At 39.6% G+C, this 25,564-nt stretch overlaps 1 protein-coding gene across 8 annotated transcripts in view; it reads left to right on the top strand.

Moving 5' to 3' along the window:
- Window positions 1–25,564, top strand: part of SLC4A7 (solute carrier family 4 member 7) — a 111,328-nt gene that overhangs the window by 58,987 nt on the left and 26,777 nt on the right. For 4 of the 8 annotated variants that reach the window (XM_074345378.1, XM_074345379.1, XM_074345376.1 and 1 more), the window contains exons 7-15: window positions 1,880–2,239; window positions 7,006–7,121; window positions 9,180–9,337; window positions 10,363–10,450; window positions 12,269–12,415; window positions 16,130–16,236; window positions 18,409–18,583; window positions 22,646–22,779; window positions 23,797–24,042. In XM_074345378.1, coding sequence (XP_074201479.1) covers window positions 1,880–2,239; window positions 7,006–7,121; window positions 9,180–9,337; window positions 10,363–10,450; window positions 12,269–12,415; window positions 16,130–16,236; window positions 18,409–18,583; window positions 22,646–22,779; window positions 23,797–24,042 — 1,531 coding nt within the window. The remainder of the gene's footprint in view (window positions 1–1,879; window positions 2,240–7,005; window positions 7,122–9,179; window positions 9,338–10,362; window positions 10,451–12,268; window positions 12,416–16,129; window positions 16,237–18,408; window positions 18,584–22,645; window positions 22,780–23,796; window positions 24,043–25,564) is intronic. The other 4 variants (XM_074345383.1, XM_074345381.1, XM_074345382.1 and 1 more) reach the window with 2 other exon arrangements.

A 25,564-nucleotide genomic window follows, 5' to 3' on the forward strand; every position in this document is an offset into this window, starting at 1 on the left:
GGTGCCCCGGTTAATGTCATCAAGCCATTGAGAATGGCACAGCCCCACGCGTGGCAGCTCTCTGCTCACTCACGGTCTGGCCGTGGGTCCGGCGGGACACGGGGAGACCGTTTTTATAGCCGTTTACCTCTCTCCCTGTCTTAAGGCTGGCCACACTGTCACTGAGGTTCTATTTGAATCTCAAAGATAGCTCTGACGACAGTGACTCTGGAAAATCCAGGGGCAAAGGGCTGGATTGGTTCTGAGGGTCACTGTTGCTTCTAGGGGCCCCCATTCCCCAAGGCTTAGGAGAATCACAGTGAACAGGAGTGGAGGCTGGGCCGCAAGGCCTCTGCTCAGCTTTTCTGTGTCTAAAATCACAGTGTGGCTTGTAAATGTTCCTCACGCCAACGGTCAGAGGTGACAGGGTTTAACATACCTGAAGTTGGCAATAGTCACCTTTTGCACCTTTTGTGTCCGATACTTACGTCTGTTTTCTTCTGAGCATTTGACCATGGCAGCTCTTTTCAATCCATTAAAATTGTGCCCTTGTGTATTTAAAGAACCTTAAGAGTAAAGGAATCTCTTAATGGACCTAAATTCAGTTTAAAAGCAAGTTGTCTATGTCACATTTTATGCCTTTTTTTCATCTTTCCATGTATCGTGTATGCTCTGCTTTCGTGAAATGGAATCGTTTACCCAGAGACCGTGTGAAATCTTTATTCCCCATGTGCGGTACTTCCGGATTATTCTCCAGCTGTCATTTGGTTCCTTTAAATCATAAGACGATGGCTGTGTCCTTTCACTTGCCATTTTCGCATGGACGTTCTGTTATTTTTGACTATTCTTATTGTGAGGTAGCAATTTTTTAGTGGTGGTTTATGGATTAAAGGTTAATCTTTATTTGTAATATTTCTGGGATCTCTTGAGCACGGCACTTTGATTACTTAGAGACGCAGATCATATGAAATTGTTACATTTCTCAGGCTTTTGCTAAGAAAACAATGTTATTCCATTAAGCTACTCTTCGTTGGAATAACCAGGTGTTGGACGTATAGTCCACACAACCTTTTGAAATGCTCTAAACTTGCTTCCTTGTTGCTGCTGTTGGTAAGAAATACTTTATTCTTAGCTAGTTAAATTAAAGGTTGTATATATTTGTTTTAATTTGTCTGCTATATTAGAAATGGAAGCGTATTTTAGGACATTTATTAATATCGTTGGATACTGAGCTCAAGAATACATATCCTTTAAGATTGACATTATTATGCTCCTCTTTTGAAAAAAATTCCTGTAACTCGTCTTATGTTTTGAAATTTTACTTGAGAGTGCTATCAGAAGGCGTTGCCCTGTTATTAACTTTATAAAGATTTGCTATCAATTTTAAGTTAGGAATTATTAGATACCATTAACGTGGCCTTTTCTTGTGAGAGAATCTGTAGCACTTCAGTGTAGAAAAGATGCACTGTGTATAAGCTGTCAGTGCCGGTAAGTTCTGTTTGGGCTTCTCTTTCTTGGATTATTTTTGTGTCCTTATTTGCTCTGTCGTTTATTTAAGCAGCGTCTTTTCTTTGATATTGTTCTTGATTTTAAATCCACACTGTTAAGCGTTCTCATGACTAACAGAATATTGTGCCCGCCACCGTCTGTCATTAACGTTGCTTTTTATTTTTTGTTTGGATTTTTGGGTAAACCTCCGGAGAGCTCATTACAGTTTAAGCAGTTTTTAATGACCTCCTAATATTTAAAAACCTGTTTGCTGTACTAACCCTGACAGCATGGATCTGAAATTCTGGACCTTTTCCACAGCTTGCAGTTGACAGTGTGAGTTGCCGTTCCTGTGTCTCATTTGCCTCCCGCAGTGAATTTCATCCTTTCCCATTTGTCTGTTTTATCTCAGGGGAAGGCCTCTCGGCCTCCCGCCACTCTTTGCGAACAGGTCTGTCCGCCTCCAGCCTCTCCCTGCGAGGAGACTCGCCTTTGTCTCTTCTTCTCAGTCATCTTCTTCCTCCTTCGCGAGCTGGAACCCCCGCGGGCTCGAGGTGCGCAAGCCCCGTACCCACCCCTCAGAGCAGCCCTCCGTCCAGCCCCAGCGCCGGCCGCCTGGACTCCAGGAGCTGCCGGCACAGTCAGCTGCAGGTGCTGGTGTCCCCTGCCGCTGCCGGGGTGCCCACCGTAGTCATCCACCCACCCGAGGAAGACTTAGAAGCACTGAGAGGCCAGGAGCAGAAGGATGAGGAAAATGCTGACGTGACTTCAGGCAACTATTCCAGATCCTCCCCGTGTGGTGCTTTCTGCCTTTGGGTCTCTTGCACTCGGAATGCCCATCAGCACAGAGCTTTGGCAGCATACATAGAGAATGCTTTTAATTTATCTTGACTTCTGCATGGGTTTTTTTTTGTTTGTTTGTTTGTTTGTTTTTTCTTGATAGTATATTATAGAGAAAGATAGCATTATGAAAAATGTTAAGTTTTAAAAAGATACAAGGAAGACTACCCGTCACTTAAGCCCTTTCAAAAACTTCCACTGAGATTTTACAGGTCACCGTGTTTGAGTGGTTCCGAAAAACGTCGATGTTTTTATAAGTAACCTTTTAATTGGCCATGATTTTAAAAATGGTGGCTTTTCTCGTGCAGTTCCTTCACAAGGCGAACGAACGCGCTGGACGTACATCATAGAGGGGATGCGCCTTTCGTCTGCTCTTCGGTGCTTTTGTCCAAAGAGTGCAGTTATGTTCTGACCTTCCTAACGGAAGTCGGATTGAATGTTCGTTTTCTCATTTGGTCTCTGAGAAGCTTGAGGCTCTCTAGTGACTGCCTGGGGTCACCGTCATTTTAAGAGTAGTACCATGTTTTGGAATAGGCTTTAGTTGGCCTTTGTTTCATGCCAATCTTTAATCCAGATCCACCTTGAAATTTTCAGGACTAGAGTTCCTGTAGTTGTGGCTAGGGTATATTTTGTACGTGACTTAGAAAAATTATTTCTTTGAGGTTTGTAACTCATTTAAGGATTACTGTTTATGATGATAACTTTGGTTCTTCCTGTTATTAATTATATGTACATTTATACGTCTGCATCTTTCTATTCAGTTCATATAAAGAGACTGTGTTTTACTGACAGCTCTTTAGGTAGCTTTTTTTTTCAGTGACTTTTAACGACAGCTAGGCATCAGTGTGACATAGGAATGCTAAGTAGCGGCTTTAATCACATTAGTATTATCACATTTCTGTATGACACTGATCGTATACCACACTTCAGTAGTAGCTCATTGTTACGAGATTAGCCAATTCCGTGTGTATAAAGTTTTGTGCAAGTTAGGTGGCTAGACCCATTTTTCAGAAACAGACTCAGAGACGGTAAGTAGCTTCCCCTGGATTTTTCAGCTACTAAGGGACAGCCCAGGTTCTCTGGCTAAAAATCCTCTTGTACCTACCACTGTATGACCTTCTCTTTATTAGCTTTATCCAGACATACCAAACACATTTAATCAAAGTTCATTGTAGTTGCCAAGAAAGACGATACTTTTAGAAGTGAAAAATTGACATTTTGTGGTTCAGTCATTGTAACATTAATTATGACAGTACTAAGAGTAACCATTGCTTCATAGTTTGTTACACACACAGTGATAGTACTTTTCAAATATCGTATTTCTGATTTGTCTAACAGTTTGATGAAGTCATGTTATTGTTTGTAAAATGAAGACAATTAAGACTTAGAGGTGTTACGGTCATATCATAAAGGGCCCAGGCAAGGAATTGAACTCGGATCTGCCTACGACACAATCTATAGTATAGAATTTCGTTCTAAATTTTAATAATTCATGGAAACGATATAGAATAATAATGAGGTAACTGAACAAAAAAGGAGAAAAAAATACCTAGAAAAATAACTACTCAGAAATAATGAACGCTTTTATTTTAACTAAAAAGGACCAGCAAGATTTACTATTTTTCTTGAGCAAAAATGACTTTAAAGTTACGTCCTTGCATTTGTGTTTAACTGGATCTGTCAGTAATACTGACCATTTCTTGTTTCAGCTGCTTCTGTGTTAATAATAAGGAGTCTAAATTTTATACAGGAAGGAAGGGACATACAGCTCCCACAATGGTTCATTAGGTCATGTTATTAAGAGGCTAAAAAGAGCAATTAACTGAAAACTGAGGAACACAATTAAAATTTTTCCCCCTCTGCCATAAGTATGCCATGAGATTTATCAGCCTTTCTGAAGAAAAGAAATTAGGGCGTAGGAAAGGGGGAATTTCCAGGGACAAGAGATCTCATAATTACTGTTAAAGAAGATATCTGTAGAAGGAATGTAATTAAAATAACAGAGGTAGCCGTCTGTTGGCCTCTGCTTAATTACCTTTGGTGCTTAAAGCGCCTGGAAACTCAAGGTGAGTTTTCTTGAAGTCTGATGCAGAAGATAGCCTCGCATCATTTTTGAGAGACTGATGGACTGATGTTAGAGATTTTTGTGTCATGGGGTCATGATGTGTGAACACCTGTACTTTAAAAAAAAAAAAAGTGATATTTCCCATTAGCGGTTTTTTGGAGAATAATTATGTAAAAGAAGTAACTCATTTTTAGCATTTGTAGCTGTCTTCTGACTCGGTGTCTCTCGCCCTTGGCACTGTTGGCGTTTTGGGCTGGACACTTCTGTGCAGTGGGGGGCTGTCCTGTGCCCTCTACTAGGGAAGTTTAGGGACAAAGGTCACAGAAGAGGCTAAAACAGTGCAAGGTGAGTTGTTTTAGGAACTAGTTTTTATTTCAGAATTGTTTCATACTTTCAGAGAATGAGCACATGGCTGAATAAGTTGGGTTTGCTTTTTATTCTGAGCTTTTTGGGTCACAGTGACATCCTAGGGGGGGATGTGTGGCAGCCTCCCCACCCCCAGCTGCCAGTACACTCCCCAGCATGACAACCCAAGATGTCGACACTGCTAGGTGTTACTGAGGGGTTGGGGGGAAGATCTTCCCCGGATGAGAACCACAGCTCCAACTACTTCCCAACTTTTAATGACAGAAAATCCCAATATCTTTGATTTCTCTTTCTGTAGGTACATTTGCAATTTTGAGGAAAAAAATAGATGGGCAACACAGTAGATTTACCAGCATATGATTTTTTAAATCTCAGCATTGATTTTATACACACTCATATGTGCTTTTTCTGTTTCTTAATGCAAAGAAATAAAGTCCGTATGAGTTACCTGTGCTGATGGGAGTTTTAATTTGGGGGAATTTACTCCTTTACTCATTTACTCATCAGAATTAAATTACTCATTTAATTCTGAGCACTAGGAGTTTACTGTTGGAGCAGGAAGCCTTCCTTTACCTTTTGAGGAAGTAGCTTTAACTTAGCTGAGATCAGGGCATACTGCATAGAGAAGACAATGGTGGAAAAGTCTAGGGTGTGCCTGGCATGCCAGCTGTAGCAGGTTCAAGGTGACCAGGTAAGCCGGCTCTGTCAGTGTTGAATCGCCCATCGCCTCTCTCCCCGTTCCTCCTGTGTCCTGCCTTCGCCCAGGAGCCTTCTGCTCATCCCACTCTTCTCCCAGAGATCTGGTGGCTGGGACTTTTGGGTCACAGTGACACCTTAGTGAGGGAGTTTAACAGAGAACTGGGTGTCCCAAAGGTGGTCTTTTATCGCGTTTAAGCAGTAAACTCAAATGACTGAGTTTCATTTATAAGTATGTGTTGTTTTCTATTAAAATGGAAACTCCACTGGATGCGTTGAGTACATCAGATGTGCTTAAAATTTTGGAAGTTAATTACCAGTATTAGCTTTAAAGTTTATAGGGTCTAACCACAAATAGTTTACCTGAATTTCTGTGGGTCACTAGATTGTCGTGAGCGACAGAGTTCAAACTGAAAGTAAAGTCTGTTGTAATTGTCAAGTGCTTTTTTTCCTGTGATCCTCCGTGTTTTGGGTAATATTAATCTATAGTCTTGAACTAGAAAATCTTAGGTGTTTTGATAAATATAGGTACACTTAATGGTAGAAATCTGGGTTATGTCCTTTAACCTTTTTGAGATTTGGACTTTTTGCAAAATACATAGTAGTGGTAACAACTGGTCATATGTTACAGGGTGTTTTTAGGTTATTTTCTTGTTGTAAAATGTTGCTGCTGAATGTTGCGTGAAATGAGTCTACGTGTGCTTGAACATGTATCTACCGTTTGTCATCCAAACAAGCTAATTTAATAGAACATGTATCTGTCATTTCTAATCCAAACAGGCTAATTTTGTAAGTTTGTCCGAGTCTTAGAGGCTGAGTGAGTTACTTACGGTCACATGGCTACAAAGTGGCAGAGTGCCTGTTTTAACGTAGATCTGGTGCTTATAAAATCCTTACTCTGTATTTATGTTGTAAAAAGAGTGAAAAAAAAAAAGAGTGCTATTTTATTTTAACGTTTCTTAAGAATAGTGACAACAGGCAGCACATACGTTGTACCCAAGAGAAATGAAAAAAATTTTTTCTGAGAAATGAAAAATTTTGAGGAAACGATTAAGATTATGGAAGATACCAGTAAAATTAGTGTACATCTAGTTGGTGTGACTCTTAGATTTTCTGAGTTACCTTTGGGGTTTAACAGAAAATTTCTGCTGTCACTGCTCTGAGTGTGCTAAATGTAATTAGTAATTAGGCTTCATTAAGCCCTGCAGTTCTTACGTATGTTAGATGCACTGAGAGTGGACTCCCTGAGTATTTACAGTGGTGATCAGACCCAGGTCTTCTACCTTCTGTGGTTGCTCACCTGTTCACTTATTTTCTTTTTGCAAAAGGCCACCATTTTTGTAAATGCCAATTATATTATTTTCAATGTTAAAGTGCAGAGCTTCATTACTGCTTAAAATGTGACTCTGCTCCTGCTGGAATGGTACTAACACTTGGCACTTTTTTTTTTTTTTTTTTTAACCTAACACATTTGCTTGTAATAAACCATCACTTTCAGGATTTGAGCAGATTCAGGTTACGGAGCGAATTTTCTCCTTACTAGTTTGGAATTTGTCTGTTCTTAAATGCAGGTCTTTTGGCCTCTCCGCAGTCTGCCCCTGGGAACTTGGACAATAGTAAAAGTGGAGAAATGAAAGGTAATGGAAGTGGAGGAAGCAGAGAAAATAGTACTGTTGACTTCAGCAAGGTAATTCTGTTACTAACTCTGAATTTTCAGAATCACGCTCGCAATGTGGCTTTATTAACATGCATTGTAATAATTTTTTGATAGATGGTGCTTACATATCTGCATGTGATGCTTGTAATATGTTAATTTGAGGGAAAAAATTGTGAGAAAGGCAACACTCTCATCGCACTTGGATGATGTTATATCTTACTAGTTGTAGAAATTCTGACAAAAGAATATGTGAATAACACGGTATTCTCATCTGTACCTACCCGTAGATACGGTGAAACTTCAGTACCTTTTGAATTACACTCATTTGTTCTGGAGCTGCCACCACTAGAAAGATGAATTCTGGGAGTGATGTTACAGCAGTAATGATTCAGCCTTTTCTTGGCTGTAATGTGATCCCAGAATTACTGTCTTTTGGTGTCAGTACTTTCCGGAATGTCGCTGGGAACGATCGGTGCTTCCCCGTGGGTAGGTAAAGATAAAGGCATGGTTTTAAAAATAACTCACCTGTCTCAACTATGGTTTTTAACTTTGGTCAATGAGTAATTTAGATGAAATAGAAAAAGGAAACTTATTTCAAAAGAACAGGGCGAAAAACTAAGTTCAAATTACAGTTGAGTTTAAAGCATACTTCATGAGGACTGCTTCTGTATAATTGATTTCTGTGGCCATTGTAATTTTTTGATGATATTTGCTGTAGGATTCAATGTCAGACTTCTAACTAAATGTGATGATTTCAAATAAGATTCATTTTTCTTAAGCCTTTAACCGATTCTATGTGGCCATTGTAACTTTTTGAGGATTATTTGCTATCGGATACAATGTCAGACTTTGAACTAAGTGTGATGATCTCAAGTAAGATTTACTTTTCTTAAACCTTTATTTTATGATGCAAAATCTGTAAATCACATTTTGCAGAAAGGGGCTTTAAATGATGATTTGCGTTACGTCTTTGCTGAGTGAGCTTCATGCTCTGAAATGGTAAAAAAGCCTTGCATGCAGGACACCGACTGTACAGAAAGGCTGTTGTGCTGTTAATTCTTCGGTTCTCAGTCGATCATAGTTGTGCTGGCGCTTCAGCGATTTCAGATGCTACGTGTAAAGTGTTCAGTAACTAAATTGAAATTTATTCTTGTCAGATGAATCAGTCAATATGATTTACGCTGTAGATCTCCTCTAGACATGGCGGGTGCCGTTTGTTTCTGTTCCTCTGTCACAGTTTTACTTTTTTTCACTTTGTCTGTCCCTGTGTACACGTCCTTACCTCCTGTTGGGCAGGAGTCTGCCTCCTGGCACTGTAGTTGTGGCACACTGGGTGTGGCACTCAAGAAGCCCGCCGTAAGTGCTGGTTTTACTTTAACAGGTAGCCCTGTAAGTGGTCGTTTAGTGACTTGTGTGAACCCGTGCATAAATGAAGAAGTTCCCATGTTTTGATTTGGTTCATGACCTTTTCTTTATAATTATACACAGGCGCACTAAATTTGATCCTCCAGTATCACATATCTATATCAATAATGACTTTATTTTACTTTTAAATAAAAATACATTTTTTTCCCACTTAATGAAAATACTGGGGGATGCCCAGAGTTCTTTAAAATAAAAAAAAAGGACTTATAAAAATACATAAAACCTAAAGGAACTAATTCATTTCTAAGATTAAACGATGGATAATGATTAAATGAAATTTTTAGCGCTGTGTATAATTTCATGGACCATTGTTAGTTTGTGAACTTTATTTTTGTCTTTAATAGTTTTTACTCAATAGTGCTATATGTACACTGAAAATGTTCTCTAGTTTGTATGTTCGGTAATTTAGATCTCTGAAGTAGTAAAGATTATTACAATAAAACAGTTGGGAGTATTGTTTGATAGATGTGCTCTGCTTGCTTTTTTGGTATTTGTCTGCTTCAGTCTTTGTATCTATGAGAATTTTGGCATTTCTACATCCCTTAGATCACCAGTTTTGATTAGCAAATAGTAGTCTTAAAAGCATCTTTTCTTTCCTATTTCCCTCTAGCCTTTTAAAAACCATGCATACTTTATTTTTAATTATTATTTATTTGTTAATAGGTTGACATGAATTTCATGAGAAAAATTCCTTCGGGAGCCGAGGCCTCCAATGTTCTGGTGGGAGAGGTGGATTTTTTGGAAAGACCTATAATTGCGTTTGTGAGGCTGGCTCCCGCCGTGCTCCTCTCAGGGCTGACCGAGGTCCCTGTCCCCACCAGGTAATGCTCTCCCGGCATGTCTGAACTCTAAGCCATTTTGTTCACTGGAGGAACATGTTGCTTTATGTAATGAAGGCTCATTTTAATTGTCAATGTTGTCATTTCACCAATGCTTAGACTATTGGAGCTTTTCTTTCTGAAACTGAGAACAAAACCAAAACAAAACCCACAAAAAAGCATCTTTTAAAAAATACGTTGTGTTCATATTTTTGTAAGAAGTTCAGAATCTTGGGAGCTTTGGTTTAAAAAACAGTTCATTATTGTAGACATACTGTGCTCTGTGCAGGTGGTGAAGTCAGAGAGAGCAGGTGGAATCCTTGCTCTGCCACATTTTGTGGAACAGTCAAGCCAGATTTCAATTTCCTAATATTTTATTGTAGTGTTGATAAGGATATAACTAAGTAGGAAGTTAAATAATTGTTATTTAATCACTATTGAGTAAATAAATAGTTATTTATTTTTAATAAATTAAAAATCAAATAAAAAGAGGTTTGATGTTAAATTTGGAGTTAGGAATACAACTACTTTTTCCTTGTAAAGGGATTAGTCCCTTATTCACTGCATTGGTGTCCTTATCCATGCTGTAGTTTGAGGGACCATGGATTTCTTGTGCGTGCTCTTGGCTACTATATTAGGCAAAAGCGAGTACTCAGATGAGACTGGTATTCACTTTACTTACTAGTTTACTTTTTTCCATCAATACAGAGCAGAAAAAATTGTTTACTCAAAATTCAAAAGGGTATAGAAAGTGGGAACTTTAATGTAAAATGTTTAATTCTTTACTTACTGTTTTAGTCTACAGAAGATGGAAAGTAGTACCTTGGTAGAAAGTTAATTTTGAATGCCTGTCTTAGTTTTGTGATCTGCTTTGGTCTGAATCCTTTTTTCATCCGTTGGTGTGTGAGGATGGAACAGAGGTCTGAGTGTTGTTTCCGTGTTTCTGTTTGCATGATTTCTTTCTGATTCCTAGATTTATGTGTGTATGTTCTTTATTTTTAAATCTGTGTGTTTTAATGTTTCCTTAGGTTTTTGTTTCTGTTATTGGGTCCAGCAGGCAAGGCACCCCAGTACCACGAAATTGGAAGATCAATAGCCACCCTCATGACGGATGAGGTAACTCACATGCCCTGTGATGCGGACACTGATTATGACGCGTAAAATACATGCTAAACGGTAGTTTTCCTTTCACACTGAAGCTTAACGAACTCTCCGTGTTTGTCTTTCCTGTTTTATCTCGAATTCACTCTTCAACTCTTTGCCTTCGGTAAGGCCTTTAAGCCCTTTCTGTCGGGGCTCACTGGATACTGTTTGGTCTTCTTCTCCGCCCGCCGCTCCCCATTTGAAATTATTGACCATCTTGAAATATGGAAATTTTCTCCAACCTGGATTTCAGGATGTTGGAGCTTTCAGTTTTCCCCAGGACTGTGTCCTTTCCCCTTTTTCTCTGTAACCGCTCTCCTCCTTTTGTGGACTTCCCCTTTGAGCATGGCCTGCGCTGGTCAGGACTTCTGCCTCTGGGAGAGTTTGCAGTCAGGGGCTCGTGAGACATCCCTCCTTTCTGTCCTAAGGTGCCTGAAACCCCCACACCCGAACCAGCCTCCTCCCTGTTCTGGCTTGGCCACCAGACCCTGGATGTTACCTCTTCCGTGTGTGCTGCATTTACCCTGCCCTCTCCTTTCCGCCTCCAGTGCTGCTTCTCAGGCTTGGAGTCTCCGACCTCTTTGGTGATTGTAGTGGATAATACGGGTCTTTCTATTACGGTGTTTTCCTCTGTACCAGCAGCAACATTCAGATTGGAGTAAATAACTTCCTTCTCCATATGTGTCAATGACACCCTGTTGTATGTTTGTTTAAATGTAAACTTTGTACCGTTGTCTCAGGAGACCCGCCCAGTCCAGCTCTGTGAAATCTGTGTGCCGCTGCGCATCACCCCTCCTCCCCCGTTTGCTCCGTCCACACCGGCTTCCTGTCTGACCCTCAGACGTGTTATGCTCATTGCTGCCTCTGGGTCTTGGCAGCTGCTGTTCCTTCTGCTGAGTGCTCTTCCCCCACCCGACCCCACCCCACCCCACTCCCTCGTGTCAGGCAGCGGTGCCTCCCCTAACGGACCTTCCGTGGCTGCCTTTTCTTCCCATCAGCTTCCCTTCCTTTAGCTCTTTATTTATACTGGAGCATGTATTCTGACCTGCAGTCACATTTTTATGTAGTTACATGTTTCACTGTCCTTCCGCCAAAGCTCTGGAGTGTAAGACCTTGCCCCGTCTGTGTCCACTGTACTGTCCACAGTGTTCAGACCCAGGCCTGGCACATAGTAGGCACCCAGGAACTGTCAATGATCAAATGCATTAATTATTTAAGTAAAATTGTTTGCATCCCCATGATTACTCCTTTAGGGTAAATGACATTAAACTGTCATAAAAGTGGACTGACATACCACGGTGTTATTTTATTCTGTAGCGACTTAGAGTATTTCCTATATCGAGTTTTCTCTTTTTAAAAATTGCCATGTCTTAACAAATCACTAGTTTCATTTCTTGTTGGATTGTTAGTTTTTTTAAAAATTTTTATTTATTATTGTTTTTTTTTTTATTTTGGGGGCAGGTAATTAGGTTTATTTGTTTATTTATTCTTAGAGGAGGTGCTGGGGATTGAACCCAGGACCTCGTGCATGCTAAGCATGCTCTCTACCACTTGAGCTATACCCTCGCCTCCCCCGACCCTGGACTGTTAGTGTTAATTCATCTGGCAGTACTAATAGTGGGCTGTTTCTCGTAGTTGTTACCCAGGGTGGGTCGAGACCTCTGGGATAAGAGTTTAGGTGATGGTCTTTATTGTGGACTTACTTATATTTATATCGAAAGTGGGTTATTGTGTAGAGAATTTTTTTTCAACTTTAAAATCCTTTTGCTCAATATGTTTCTTTTTCTTTAGATTTTTCATGATGTAGCTTATAAAGCAAAAGACAGAAATGACCTCCTATCTGGAATTGATGAATTTTTAGATCAAGTAACCGTCCTGCCTCCAGGGGAGTGGGACCCTTCCATACGCATAGAGCCGCCGAAAAGTGTTCCTTCTCAGGTAAGGATCCACATGTACATCTTTGAGTTACCTTTTTTTTTTTTTTTGAATTTTTCACATAGTTTATGCCTTTTCCGAACTCAAAACCATATAAAGAAGCACACTCAGAAGTTGTGTTCCCACCTGGTCCCCTTGGCCTTCTCAGCTCTGGGCCCCCCTCCTGTGGTCGCCATCTGTTACTGGTGTTTTCTGTACCCTTCCTTCCAGTTTTTATTTGGCACTTGTTTTCTCCTCTTTCCGACCAGAAGTCAACATCCCACATGTACCGTTCTGCACCTTGCTTTTTTCTCATACAACAATTCTTCCTGGGGATCTGATCATAAGAAATCATAGAAATACTCCTCCTCCTTTTTCTCATGATCTGTTGTCGTGTTCCATTATGGATGCACCACAGTTCATCCTATTCCTGGGCATGGTTTGTTTTCGGTCTTCTGCTATTACAAGCCTTGCAGTATCCGTGTGCCGTCTGAGGCTTGTGCAGATGTGTTTGTGAGACAGAGTCCCAGAAATAGTCTCACTGGCTCACATGGGCACTTCTTTATAATTTTAGCAGATAACAAACACCAGAATCTCCTCTTACCGGGTGGAACTGTTTGGGACTCATTTTGGTGATGAATGACAGTGTCCGTTTCCCTACATCCTCGCTGGCACAGGGTGCCATCATTCTGGTATTTGTCAGTCTGATAGGTACCATTATCGTGCTGTAGCAGGTATTTTAATATGGTTTTAGTTTGCATTTCTCTGAATAGTGAAGTTGAATATCTCTGAATATTTTTTATTCATTGCCCTCTACCATCGTTTTGTCTCACACTTAAATTTCTTAAGATTTAAATCATTCGTTGATCCTTTTGAGTTTATCATGATGTATTATGTAGAGATTGCAAACAGTTTATCTTTTTTCTAAATGACTGGTTTCTTCATTTATTGAAAAGTTAAGCCTTTCTCTGCTAGATTGGTCATGTGGCCTTTATTATTTACCAAATTTCCGTATGTGTTCAGGTCTGTTTCTGGAATTTCTTTTCCATTGGTCTGTCTATTCGTGGACCAATTTCACGCTTTATTTTCTGAGGCTTTTTGGTGTATTTTAATACCTGGCAGGTCTACATTCATTCTTGACCCCTCTCTTTACTCTTGTCTTCCTGAATTGTCTTGGACACCTTTGCATATTTATTTTTTATATAAGCCATAAAATCAGCTTTCTCTTTACAGAAATAAAATCTTATTTAAAAAAAGATTGTGATGGCAATTATATTTCTAAATGAACTGAGGGAAAATTGACATGTTTATAATATTAGGTCTATTTAAGAACATGAAATGTCTTTCCCCAATTGTTTTCCTATTTCAAGTCAGTTTTTGTGTCCTTAAGGAATATGATAAAGTTCTCCTTACAGGCTTCTTGGTGAGTGTATTCATAAATATTTTATCTTTGTTTCTATGCTACATGAGGTCTTTGTTCCATGATATTGTCTGTTTGTTGCTTTTATGTATATGAGGGCTGTTTGTTACCGTGTATTTCTTTTTTATCTTGCTCCCTTCCTTAATTCTTTTGTTGTATGTAGTACTTTTTCAGTCATATAATCTGCAATAAGATAATTTTATTCCTTTTCTAATTCTTATATCTCTAGCATGTTTTCTGTTGTCAAATTGTATCGACTAAAATCTCTAATAGTTTTAAGTAATAGTTGACTTTAAAGGGCATTTCTTCATTTTTTCCTAACTGTAGTCAGTGTCCCTAGTGTTTCTCTCATTAAGTTCTGGCTCTGGTGCCAAAGTACACATGTTATTGTGTTAAGAAAGTACCCTAATTTCTGCTTACTGAAATTTTTAATATAAGTGAATGTTGAATTTTGTTGAAGGGCTTTTTAGCATCTCTGGAGATGATCATATGAATCTTATTTATCAACTATTATGGTAAACACATTAATAGGCTCTTTAATTTGAAAACACTCTTACATTGTTGGAATAAACCCATCGTGGGCTTTTAACTGCCCGTAGTGTATGTCTGATGTTTTATTTAAATTGTTTGCATCTCTGTTTGTAGTTAGATTGGTCTATAGATGTTCGTGCAGTTTTCACATTTTTGGTATCATCATTATATTTGTTTCATAAAAAGAAACTTTTTTTTCTGTGTTCTTCAGACTTTAAGTGGCTTGGAATAATTCAGTTCTAAACGTTCGGAAGACTTCCTCTGTAAAATTGTCTGAGCTTGCCTCTTGTTGGGTAGACCTCAACAACTTGCTTATTTCTTTGGTGGAAATTGGTTTGTATAAGCTTTCTCTTTTTTCTGGAATCAGTTTTGGGAAATTATATTTTCTTAGAAAGTTACCTATTTTCCTATTTTCTGGTGTCATTTTTGGGAAATCATTTTTTTTAATATACTGCCCATTTCATCAGGATTTTTCATTTATTTACATAGGGTTGTACTATGGTCTCTCTCTGTATGTGTCTATTTCTTATGTATGTAAAACTTGGAAAGTTGCCCCCTTGTCATATCTTTTTGTTGAGTGTTAGTAATGGTTTATTATAGAATTTATTTCAGTTCTCCTTTTTTAAAAAGTACATGGTGTTTTGTAACTCAAGTTCTGCTTTTAGTTGTTTTATTTTATTCCTTTCACTTTCCTTCAGGAAAGATTTTTGTTTCCACATTTCCTGAATTAAATGCTTAAATTAATTAACTTACTTTTATTCTTTTGTTTCTCTTAATTACTTAATTTTCTTGAGTGATGCTTTTGCTGTATCCCATAGATTGTGAATATATAGTATTTTTCAGTATATTTGTTTTCTAGAAATTCTGTAATTTTGTTTTTTCTTTCCCTTTTGAGCTAAGATGTTAGTTTTAATTTTGACATTTTCAACTGGTAATCTTAGGATTGTGGATAAGTTGTGCTGCTCTATAAATACTGAGTATGTAAACCAGGTAGTTTAAGTCTGTATTGAGCTAGAGCCCTTGCCTCGGGGCACCTCCTGGGATGAACACTACCCCCACCCCCTCCTCTCATGCCCCCTCCCTCCCCCTTTCTCTGTCTCCTTTCTGTCCCCCTGACTCTCGCGCCTGCGCACGCGCACTCTCACATGCCCGCGCACTCTCTCAACATACGCGTGCGCGCGCACACACACTGTTTTTTTCTTTTGGCTCAGCGACCTCTGACATTTGGAGGTAACAAAAGCTCACTCAGGTGAGGGGGAGAAGATGCTTTGTCATGAGGATAGTACTCTTGAATTTGGAATAAAATTTAATGGGAAATTGACTTTTACGAAAATGTGTTTTAACAGCCCTTGCGCTATTTATATCTGAAGGGAAGTATTTTAATAAAAGAGAAATGGCCTTTACTTTTTTCCTAGTAAAATATATTTCTCAATAGTGAACATGAGTAAGATTTTAAAAATTCTAGGTGCTTTTTTGGATATTTGTGTTCATGTTGGTGAGTGGTAATTTGAAATGATGTGTGTGAATGTTTTATGGGATATTTGATGTTAGAATATAAAGTGGAAAAAAGCCAATCGTAAGTTTAAAATATTAACAGAGACAGACACTGGATTCTGTTTCAAAGTGCAGTTTCTCTAAAGTGGAAGTTTATATTAGGAAGCATTTATTTATAGGAGTACCGGTTAGATATATAATCAATAGATCTCATGTTCCCTCTGATTGAATATGCTCTCAGCTTTCTCAAAGCAGAATTCTGAAAATGTGGTGTTTTTCTTTGTGAAATGAAGGAAAAGAGAAAGATTCCTGTATTTCCCAATGGATCTGCGCCCAGCTCGGGTGAGACCCCTAAGGAGGCCGCCCACCACGCTGGGCCTGAGCTACAGAGGACTGGACGGTGGGTACACTTACTCGTACAGTGTGGGTTTCTTTCGGGGGCTGGGGCTGATTTAACGGAGAAGGCAAAACCATTATTTTTCTTTGCAATTATTTGGAAACTAATTTTGTACAAAAAATGTGCATTATTGGAGAGGTATATGATGTTAAGGAAAATTAATATGTACTTTAAAATAGCTTACTAGAATATTTTGGGTTCTGTAAACCAGGATTTAATTTAAAATGAAAATATTATGCAGCATATGTTAAGAATAATTTAATTGTCTGTACAGAAGCTTCTTGAGGAAAGTGTGATGTCCTATTGCAATTCTCATATGAAGTTAGAGAATTATGGGAACAGAGAGGAATTATAACCCATGTGTTGTTGTGTGCGTGCTTAGATGCGAAACTCTTAAATGAGCATTATATCATGAGGTAATGTAAAAACTCGACAGACAAGCAGAATTAAACCTTAGTAAGAATCTCTGGAAACCTAGTTAGAGAAATTGTTGCAGAAGTTAATTTTTAGAATAAAGAATAGAAATATAGCCAGGTACAAATATTGTCTTAAGATATTTTGTAGAAGTAGGAAATGTTGTGGTATAGCTGATAGTGAAGAACAAAGCATGTGGATACTGATCCTGTTTTGTCCCCTGGTGGTCGCTACAGAACTAAAAGATCTTGAATCTTAAATATTTATTTAAAAAGCGGGACACATTATACAGGATACCTCAATTCATTGACTAATATATTACTCTCTGTGTATGACAGGGAGTAAGACTCTGCCCCCAGGGGAACGATGCTCATTTAATTTGAGCTCATCTTCTTCAGACTTCAAACTCAGATAAGATTAGTCACTGGCAAGTAGCAGACCAGGCCCCCACTGCTCTCAGGGTAACCCAAGAACCTCAGATAAATTATTGATTTGATGATGTAGTTTCATTATATAGACTATCATTGGCACCTTTTTTTATTGCAAATTGGCACTTTGTTTTTGTTTTTTTTTAATGGCGGTGCTGGGGATTGAACCTAGGACCTTGTGCATGCTGAGCAGGCGCTCTGCCACTGAGCTATATTCATCCTCTGGCACCCTTTTTTTTTTAAATAGCCTTTTTAATCTCCTGTATTATTTATAGGATAACTTCTTCCAGTCTTCAATGTTTATTTATGCTTTATTTCAGTATTAACTTTGTAAAAAGCTAGAATGGCAAAGCTTGAGACATCTAAAAAACATTTGAAAGCACAAGATTAATTTTTTGGTGCATTTTTTTTTCAGTAGGGATTTGAATAATTATATATTTTATGAGTCACAAAATCTTTCTGAATTACTGATTTGTCATTGGTATTCACTGAGTACCTGCTCTTTCCCGGGCAGTGTTCTAGACGCTGGAGATAACAGTAGTGAGCAAGGGAAAGTCCCTGCCCCTCACAGAGCCTGTCTTTCAGTGCAATGCTTTGAAGTTAGATGTATCCAAAAGTTTGATTTAAAAAACCCTGTAATGATAAGGCTTTGATGTGCAAATACAGATTTCAAATTTATTAATTAAAACCTCTTAGTTTTATTAAAATGCACACCAGTTTGACTGATGCAGTAAATTACATACGAGAAATAGGTTTTAGTCTTGGGCCAGAAATATTTATGTGCTTGAAATACTAATTTTAAAACCAATTAAAATTATTGAATTCACTGCTGAGTGCGCCTAAGCATAGCATGCTATATTCATATAAGAGGGCATTTGAGGACTTACGGTTTATATTATAATTGTATTCCTGGTATTTCTGACAGTTGTCTTTAAGATTTATAATGTAGATAATAATTGATAGAATTGTTTACGTACATTTTCGTGAATGGGCTGTTAAGTTTTGTTTATTTTGATTGTACATTTCCTTGCACATTTGTGTTCGAAATTACGTTTACTCATATAAAATCATTTGCCTGCAGTTTTTTCAGTATATAGTCCATAAGATACAGATGTTTGTGTTGCTTTTAACTTAATGAGATTTACCTTTCCACTACGAGTGGATTAGATTAAATGAGTGTATCTTCTATAATTTATACCATTATTTACATAGAATATTAATTTTTGTTGGCAAAACACTAGACACCAGCGGTTTTATGTAGCCCATAGTTTTAGTGTGAACCTGCCAGAATCCTCTAGTGTACAGTTTGACGAGTTTCATCTCACCTATTTAGGCTTTTTGGTGGTTTGATACTTGACATCAAAAGGAAAGCACCTTTTTTCTTGAGTGACTTCAAGGATGCATTAAGTCTGCAGTGCCTGGCCTCGATTCTTTTCCTATACTGTGCCTGTATGTCTCCTGTAATCACTTTTGGAGGGCTGCTTGGAGAAGCTACAGAAGGCAGAATAGTGAGTACAAAGATTGGTAGTGGCCAGGCGCTTAGCTCTTCAGAGGCAAGTGTCTGTGTGCATTTGTCTCGCTCTGCATTCTTTTATTCCAAGAATCCACCCCCAGCATGATTAACCTGTCCCAAAGCAGACTTCCCCCGAAGCTAATTGCTATGGGAAACATGGGGAAGCCATGTGAACAGGAGAAGATGCACAGTTGAGGTAAAAAAAAAAAAGAAAAAAAAGAAAAAAGAAAGAAAGAAAGAAAAAAAGTTTGCTATGGCTTGCTGGATGAATGGTTTTATAAATTGAGTAAAAACTTGTATTATCTTTGGGGGAGGGGGAGGACGGACCATGTGAACCGATTGTGGGTGGGTCATGGGAGGGAGAACGTATCAGTGGGACGACTTTGTACCCTTTCAGGTGGCACAGTATTGTCAGAGCCGTGTCATTGACATTAACTCAGCAGCCCTGGCAGGCCCACCGGGCTGGACTTTTGGAAGAGGGGAGCGTAATTGTGGACAAATGGTGGATTTCTGAAGTGGTGTTTACCCTAATTGTGCTGTAACTAAATTTGTGTGAAAGTTGCGAAAGCGTTAATTGGAAGATAGAACTGAAAACGGCATCCGTATTGTGATATGACTAAAATGAAATTTTAATGTTTATTTCTTCTTGGTGGTTCTGCATTAGGACCTGGGGGAGGCGTAATCACAGAACAGAGTCTCCAGTGCTTTGTAAAATTTGGAGGCTTTTTTGTTGTTTTTTATACGCATTTTAATGGCATTTAAATGAGATGATTTGTGATTCTCAAGTGTATTTTGTTTAATGATGTTTACTCTTTGTAGAAATTTTATTTTTATTGTTTAATGACATTGACTCTTTGTAGAGAATTTATTTCTATTGTTTAATGATATTGACTCTTAGTAGAAAATTTACTTTTCAAAACCAGCCAAATCTAGGTAGTAACCATTGTTCAAATAAAGTATTTCGTAAGCTGAACATGAGATAAACTGACACCTGAAATTTCCTTTCAACTCACTTTATTTTTGATTATTGAGATTCTTTTGCCTTAGTCTGTCATCCTCGTATCGATGATACGTGCTTTTAGTAAGTTGCTTTAAGTGCTGTCCCGTGTTGTACCTGTGACTCTGCTGGTCCCTGAGGAGATGTGCCTTACCTGTTACCACCGTGTGAATACTTCTTTCCTCTTGGGCTGTCACTCACTGCCCGTCTCATCCTGCTGGTTAATGCCACGTGCACCAGCAGAGCTTTACATACTGGAGGAACATTAGACAAGGGCTAGACACGGGCTTGTGTCTTCCATCCTCATGGTCCTAACCTAAGAGGAAAAGGTGAGATAGTATACATGCAGTCACGGTGTCTGGGGCCACGCACGAGTGAGAGAAAGGAAGAGCTGTAGGAGTTGAAATAATAGATGTAGAAAAATCAGAAGCATTGTGGAGGGAGGTGATATGGAGGGGATGTGTTTCTTTTCAGATGCTTTATTGGAACTTGAGCAGAAATGGCGGCATTAGGAGGTGCCACCTGTAGACTGGTAAGGAGGAAATACAAAGATTGGAAATGTTCCGTGGACCAGTGAGGGTTGAAACTGAGAATAGAGGAGGTTTGAACAAGGGAGATAGTTCATCGGGAGAAAAGGAAAGGACAGAAGTGGGAAGTTGCCCCCATTCATGGAACGGAAGAAAGATGAGAATGAGGAGGAAAATGGTCTAGCAGATTAGAGCTGGGCGCAGGCAGAGGTCAGAAAGAGGAGTCAGGGTGATGTCATTTTGCAAAAACCAGGACAGAGGTTTAGAGGAGCAAGGTGTACTCAGTGCCGGGCCCCTGATGGGTAAAGGTGGGTTAGGGGAGGCAGTGCAGTGCGGCTGCGGTTCCTTTGCGGAAAGACATGTTTCAGTTTGAGAATGAACATAGAAACAGTTTAAAAACTGGGGAAAAATAGATCTGGGTAAAGGAACTAGTAAATGTGGCCATAAAGGGTTGGGGAAGTGGTCAAAGGAAGGTCTTCGTCTGTCACTTTTCTGCTTTTTCAACACAGCACCAGGGAGGGAAACCACAATTGTGCCCCCTTCTCTCCGCCCCGCCTCGCTAACGTTTCTCTACTTGCCATCTCCTTATTTTTCTTCTCAAGTTTTTGCATTCTCTTTTTAGTTGCCATTTAGACATTTTTGTCCCCTTTGATTGGAGCTCTGCCTAAATTCATTTCTAAATATCCATATGGTAAGTGAACTAAGGATTTTATTAATAGCAGTGTCTTCTAAGACAAACCGTTGTTAGTCGGTGGGCAAGAAAGTAAATTTATCTCATACAATTTAATAAATATATTGTTAACAAGGATCCCTCTTCATTTTGCCAAAAGTCAGGTTTGGACGTGGGTTTGATCCTCTATTTTGAGGCGGGTGGTAATTAGGTTGATTTATTTCTTTATTTTTGGAGGAGGTACTGGGGATTGAACCTAGGACCCTGTGCATGCTAAGCATGCACTCTACCACGTGAGCTATATCCTCCCCCCAGGTTTGATCCTCTTTTAATACTAATAGGTCAGGATCCGCTTACTACACACAATTTTCATGTTGTGGTTTTGATTTTGGAAGATGCTGTGTTTACCGATGATGAGAACTGCTCCCATTTACTGAGTGCGTTCCACGTGCCAGCCAGCGTGCTCGCTGGGAGTTTCCTGGAGCACTGCTTCCTTAGGTCCTCCTGGCTGTCAGCACCCCCACTGACCAGTGAGCGAAGCTGGCTGCACAAGTGTGAGATGCGGCCGAGGCTGAGCGCCCAGTGGGGACCAGTCTTCCACAGCAGCCCTGCTCGGGGCCTGCTGTCCGCTGCCTCCCGGTTCCAGGAGGGAGTTTCGCACAGGCTTCACTTCCTTGCCTTTGCTGGTCGGAGGCTCTTCCTGTCTTAGCCGTGCTTTCCCAGGGACCTCGATGTGTGCCAGCTGGCATACCTGTCTTTCCTTTCCTTTCCGATCCCCTCCCCTCTCTGTCTTGTGGCGTAACCTGTAGGCCTTACCCACCAGTGACCTAATCAGTTAGAATGTAATGTTGGTTAAACAAAATCAGTCTTCTAGCTTTGATGTGAGATTTCTCCGAGTCTTTCATTTTGTCTCTTTCTTACCAAACTTAATAATATTTCCTCATTTATGGTTGCCATGAATTTTTTAACAAGATTTAAAAACATCTATTTATCTATATTAAGCATTTTATTTTTGATATTTATTGGTTAAGGCTGTCAGATTAGATTAATTTCTTCAAAGTGTGGGGAAATTGCATTTTTGAAATCAATTTGAGAGCAATAGGATCTCGTGCTAGGTTTTTTTCTCATATGTATGTATTTGTTGAAGTCTAGTCAGTTTACAATGTTGTGTCCATTTCTGGTGCACAGCACAGTGCTTCAGTCATTCAGGCACATACATATATTCGTTTTCATGTTCTCATTCACCATAAGTTACCTCAAGACACTGAATGTAGTTCCCTGTGCTATACAGTATGAACTTGTTTATCTATTTTATATATGTTAGTATCTGCAAATCTCAAACTCCCAATTTCTCTCTTCCCACCCCCTTCCCCTCTTATGCTCCTTTTTAATTTATCTGTTTGAAGGAGTGTTTTTTTGTAGCACACCACATCAAGTATTTAATGTTTTTTATTTTCTTAAATGAACTATTTCAGACATGTAAAAAAGTTCAGAATAACGTATGCCTCTTTTTACTCACCACAGGCTTAAGAAATAAAATGTATAAATCAGGTTGGAGCCTCTCTGTCCCTCTTCCACTTACCCCTCCCCACTGCCTCCCACAGCACTGAGTATTAAATCAGGGTTGACTGTAAAAATTCACCTTTAAAATGACTAAAAGAAAACAAGTTTCCCTATGTATTTAAATATATTTATCATTTTACATATTTATAATTTAGATGTGAGATGCAAAGTTGTGTTCGCTTTATGTTTTTAACTACTTGATCAATGTTTTTATTTTCCAGATGTCTAATGTGTGTTACAGTGGGTTAGAGACGTGTTTATGATGCATTACTTTTATTCGTTTCTTTTTTCCTTAAACAGAGTGCAATAGAGTCTCTTTTTGGAGCATCGTTAACTGGGATTGCCTATTCGCTGTTTGCTGGGCAACCTCTAACAATATTGGGGAGCACAGGTCCTGTTTTAGTGTTTGAAAAAATTTTATTTAAGTTCTGCAGGTATGTAATAATGATCTCCTTGTCACATGTGTTTGCTACGTGTATAGTTACACATTGTTGTTTATTAACGTTACTTAAAAGTGCATTATTTATTTAATAGCCGGAAAAGAGGATCTGATCAGTGTACACATTTTCAATATTTCTGGGCTGCTGTGTGGTCAGGCCTGCCCTGGCCCTGCTGTCAGCCCTGCCCTAGTCACCTTGAGTGTAAAATCATAGGACCTGACTGCTGATAAGCAAATCACTTGAGGCGCAGTAAAAACCCCTTGTGTTAGCAAATTTCAACCCAGTAAGAAGGTGTTAATCTCAGTTGTTCCTTAGATGCTATGTTGGTCCCAGAAGGGAAGTTTAGGAAGCGGTGCGTGTCAAGCAGCAGCCAGAAGGTCGTGTCGGTTTCCCCAGGGTTGGGGGCTGCTTGCAGTGTGGGACTCAGGGCAGTCACCGCAGCGAGGAGCCGCGGAGTCGGACGGGGCAGGGCTGTTCCTTCCGTGAGACAGATGCAGTTGAGAACTTTAGCCTGAAACAGCCCGATGCTCCTAAATGTGTGAGTCCTCTAACTCCTCCCTTTGGGATCCTTTCTTCACCGAACACGCTGATGGTGACTCTGACCTGGCACAATACGCAGATGAACAGAGAATGCAGTGGCTCGAAGCGTTTTAGGCTCCGTGGTGGTGATTTCCTGTTCGAGGCTGAACTGGAAAATAAAGTCACTGCCTGTGGTGATGCTGGTGGTGAAGGCACGGCCGGTGGGGCAGGTCACCATGTTGACATGGGGACATCTGGGTCCACTTGTTCCGTGGGCTCCTCATCTGTCATTTTCTGCTGATAACTGATTGCTAAAGTGAGGTCTTTGTTTTTGAACAATTTATTGCTTAGTAGATTTTTCACTGTAAATCTCATACAGAAGTAAAATATAACCATGAAGTCTACTAACAGGAAGCTCGTTACGAAAATTTTAAGTACCAGCACCATTTGGCAGTGTATGCTGATCATGTCCACCTTTCTCTCTCTAAACAGAGATTATCACCTTTCCTATCTGTCCCTGAGAACCAGTATCGGTCTGTGGACTTCTTTCCTGTGCATCGTTTTGGTTGCGACAGATGCGAGCAGCCTTGTGTGTTACATCACCCGCTTCACAGAGGAGGCGTTCGCAGCCCTCATTTGCATCATATTCATCTATGAGGCTTTAGAGAAGCTCTTTCATTTAGGAGAAATATATGCATTTAATATGAACAACAATTTAGATGAACTGACCAGCTACTCGTAAGTGTTTCTGTCTTCCCTAACGTTAAAGTGTGTTTTTCACGGAGATACCTGAGCAAAAGAAAATAGATTTGTTTTGCAGTGTGATGCTTGCCGTGTACCTGGCTCTGACTACCCAGCCAGCCACACGGAGGTTGACTTCTCTGTTACAGATGAGACGCTATCAGAGCACTCACTGGACATAAATCCAGTCGAATTCAGTCATTTTTATTCACCAAAACAAACTATTTAAGTACGCGTATTTTTGGTCTTACGTTTGAATCGGATTAGCCAATTTAAATTCAGTTGTTCGGCTGCTAACTACCATATATTTATATATTCCTCATGTTTTGCCTTTTCATTCACATTTTGGAAGCCTGGTCATTTTTATTGGGAGTTATTTCAAAGTAGAATATCAGGACACTGTTGTACGCTGTTCAGTGCGTTGTTTTCTTTGTGATGAAAAAAGCATAAAATGAAAATAGTTTAAGAGCCTCGAATAAAATAGGATTTGAAGAGTAATTATAATGGTTACAAAGGGTTGGCAAATACATTTAAACATCAAAAAGGTTATTAAAGTTAGACATGTCTGGGTAGATGGCTGTATTTGCTGTCTTTAGCATGCCTGGTGTAAACCTGATCCTGCGTTTGAATAACCTCCGTGGTGAAATGTGGTTATCAAAACCCCCCTTCCACCACGTAACCGCGAGTCCCTGGACCCTCCCCTCCCTTCCTGCTTCTCCTCCTTCCTTTCCTTGCCTTCCTCGCACGCTCTCAACTTTGATGTACAGAGCAGGGAGGGATAGGAAACACTGACCTATTTGAAAATACAGTGCCACCTTGATGCCAGATCTGTCTTGTATTATCTCCTTTGCTCTTAAACTAGTTAATTTTTTGTCTTCTCTCTTTCCCTGCACCTTTGACTTTTAAGAAGCATGGTTTTTATAGCTAGTGCCAGGCAGTTAGAGCAGTGTTTCCTTCTGATTAGCTGAGTGATTACATGGATGTTCTGTGAGCCCCGCAGGCACTGTGTTAGGAGTGCCACGTGGTTCATGTGATAGCATTAGTCATTGATATCAGATCCCTACTTGGGTACGAAGAAACGGAGGCTTGTAAGGTCAAGCAGCTGCTAAATGACAGAGCCTCGGTTGAATCCGAAGTCCAGCCTCCTGTCTTTTCTCAAACAGCTCGTAATTCAATTGAGGATATCCCTCTTTGTTTCTTCTTTTCATTTTTCAAATCCACATTTAGAGATTTCTTTGCTTATATGTGCGTTTCTAGCTCTTTTGTGCGGGTGAGATGGTTCTGGATGTGAACTGAACTCCGAGTGCCTCGACTCTTCTAGTCCTGTCCTGAAAAACTAGGCTTTACTTATTGCTTTAAGAATGAACCTTAGGATGAGCATGTGTAGACAGGGCTAGACTTAATTGAGTATAACTCATGGTGGGAACCAGTGCGTGTTGTGTGTGTGCGGACAGGGGTGTGGCAGCGGCTTCTTTGGTCCTAAGTGGGAAAGATTTAGTGGACACTGACCTTGTTAAAC

The sequence above is a fragment of the Camelus bactrianus genome, chromosome 17 (genome assembly GCF_048773025.1).
Source record: "Camelus bactrianus isolate YW-2024 breed Bactrian camel chromosome 17, ASM4877302v1, whole genome shotgun sequence".
Taxonomy (NCBI): domain Eukaryota; kingdom Metazoa; phylum Chordata; class Mammalia; order Artiodactyla; family Camelidae; genus Camelus; species Camelus bactrianus.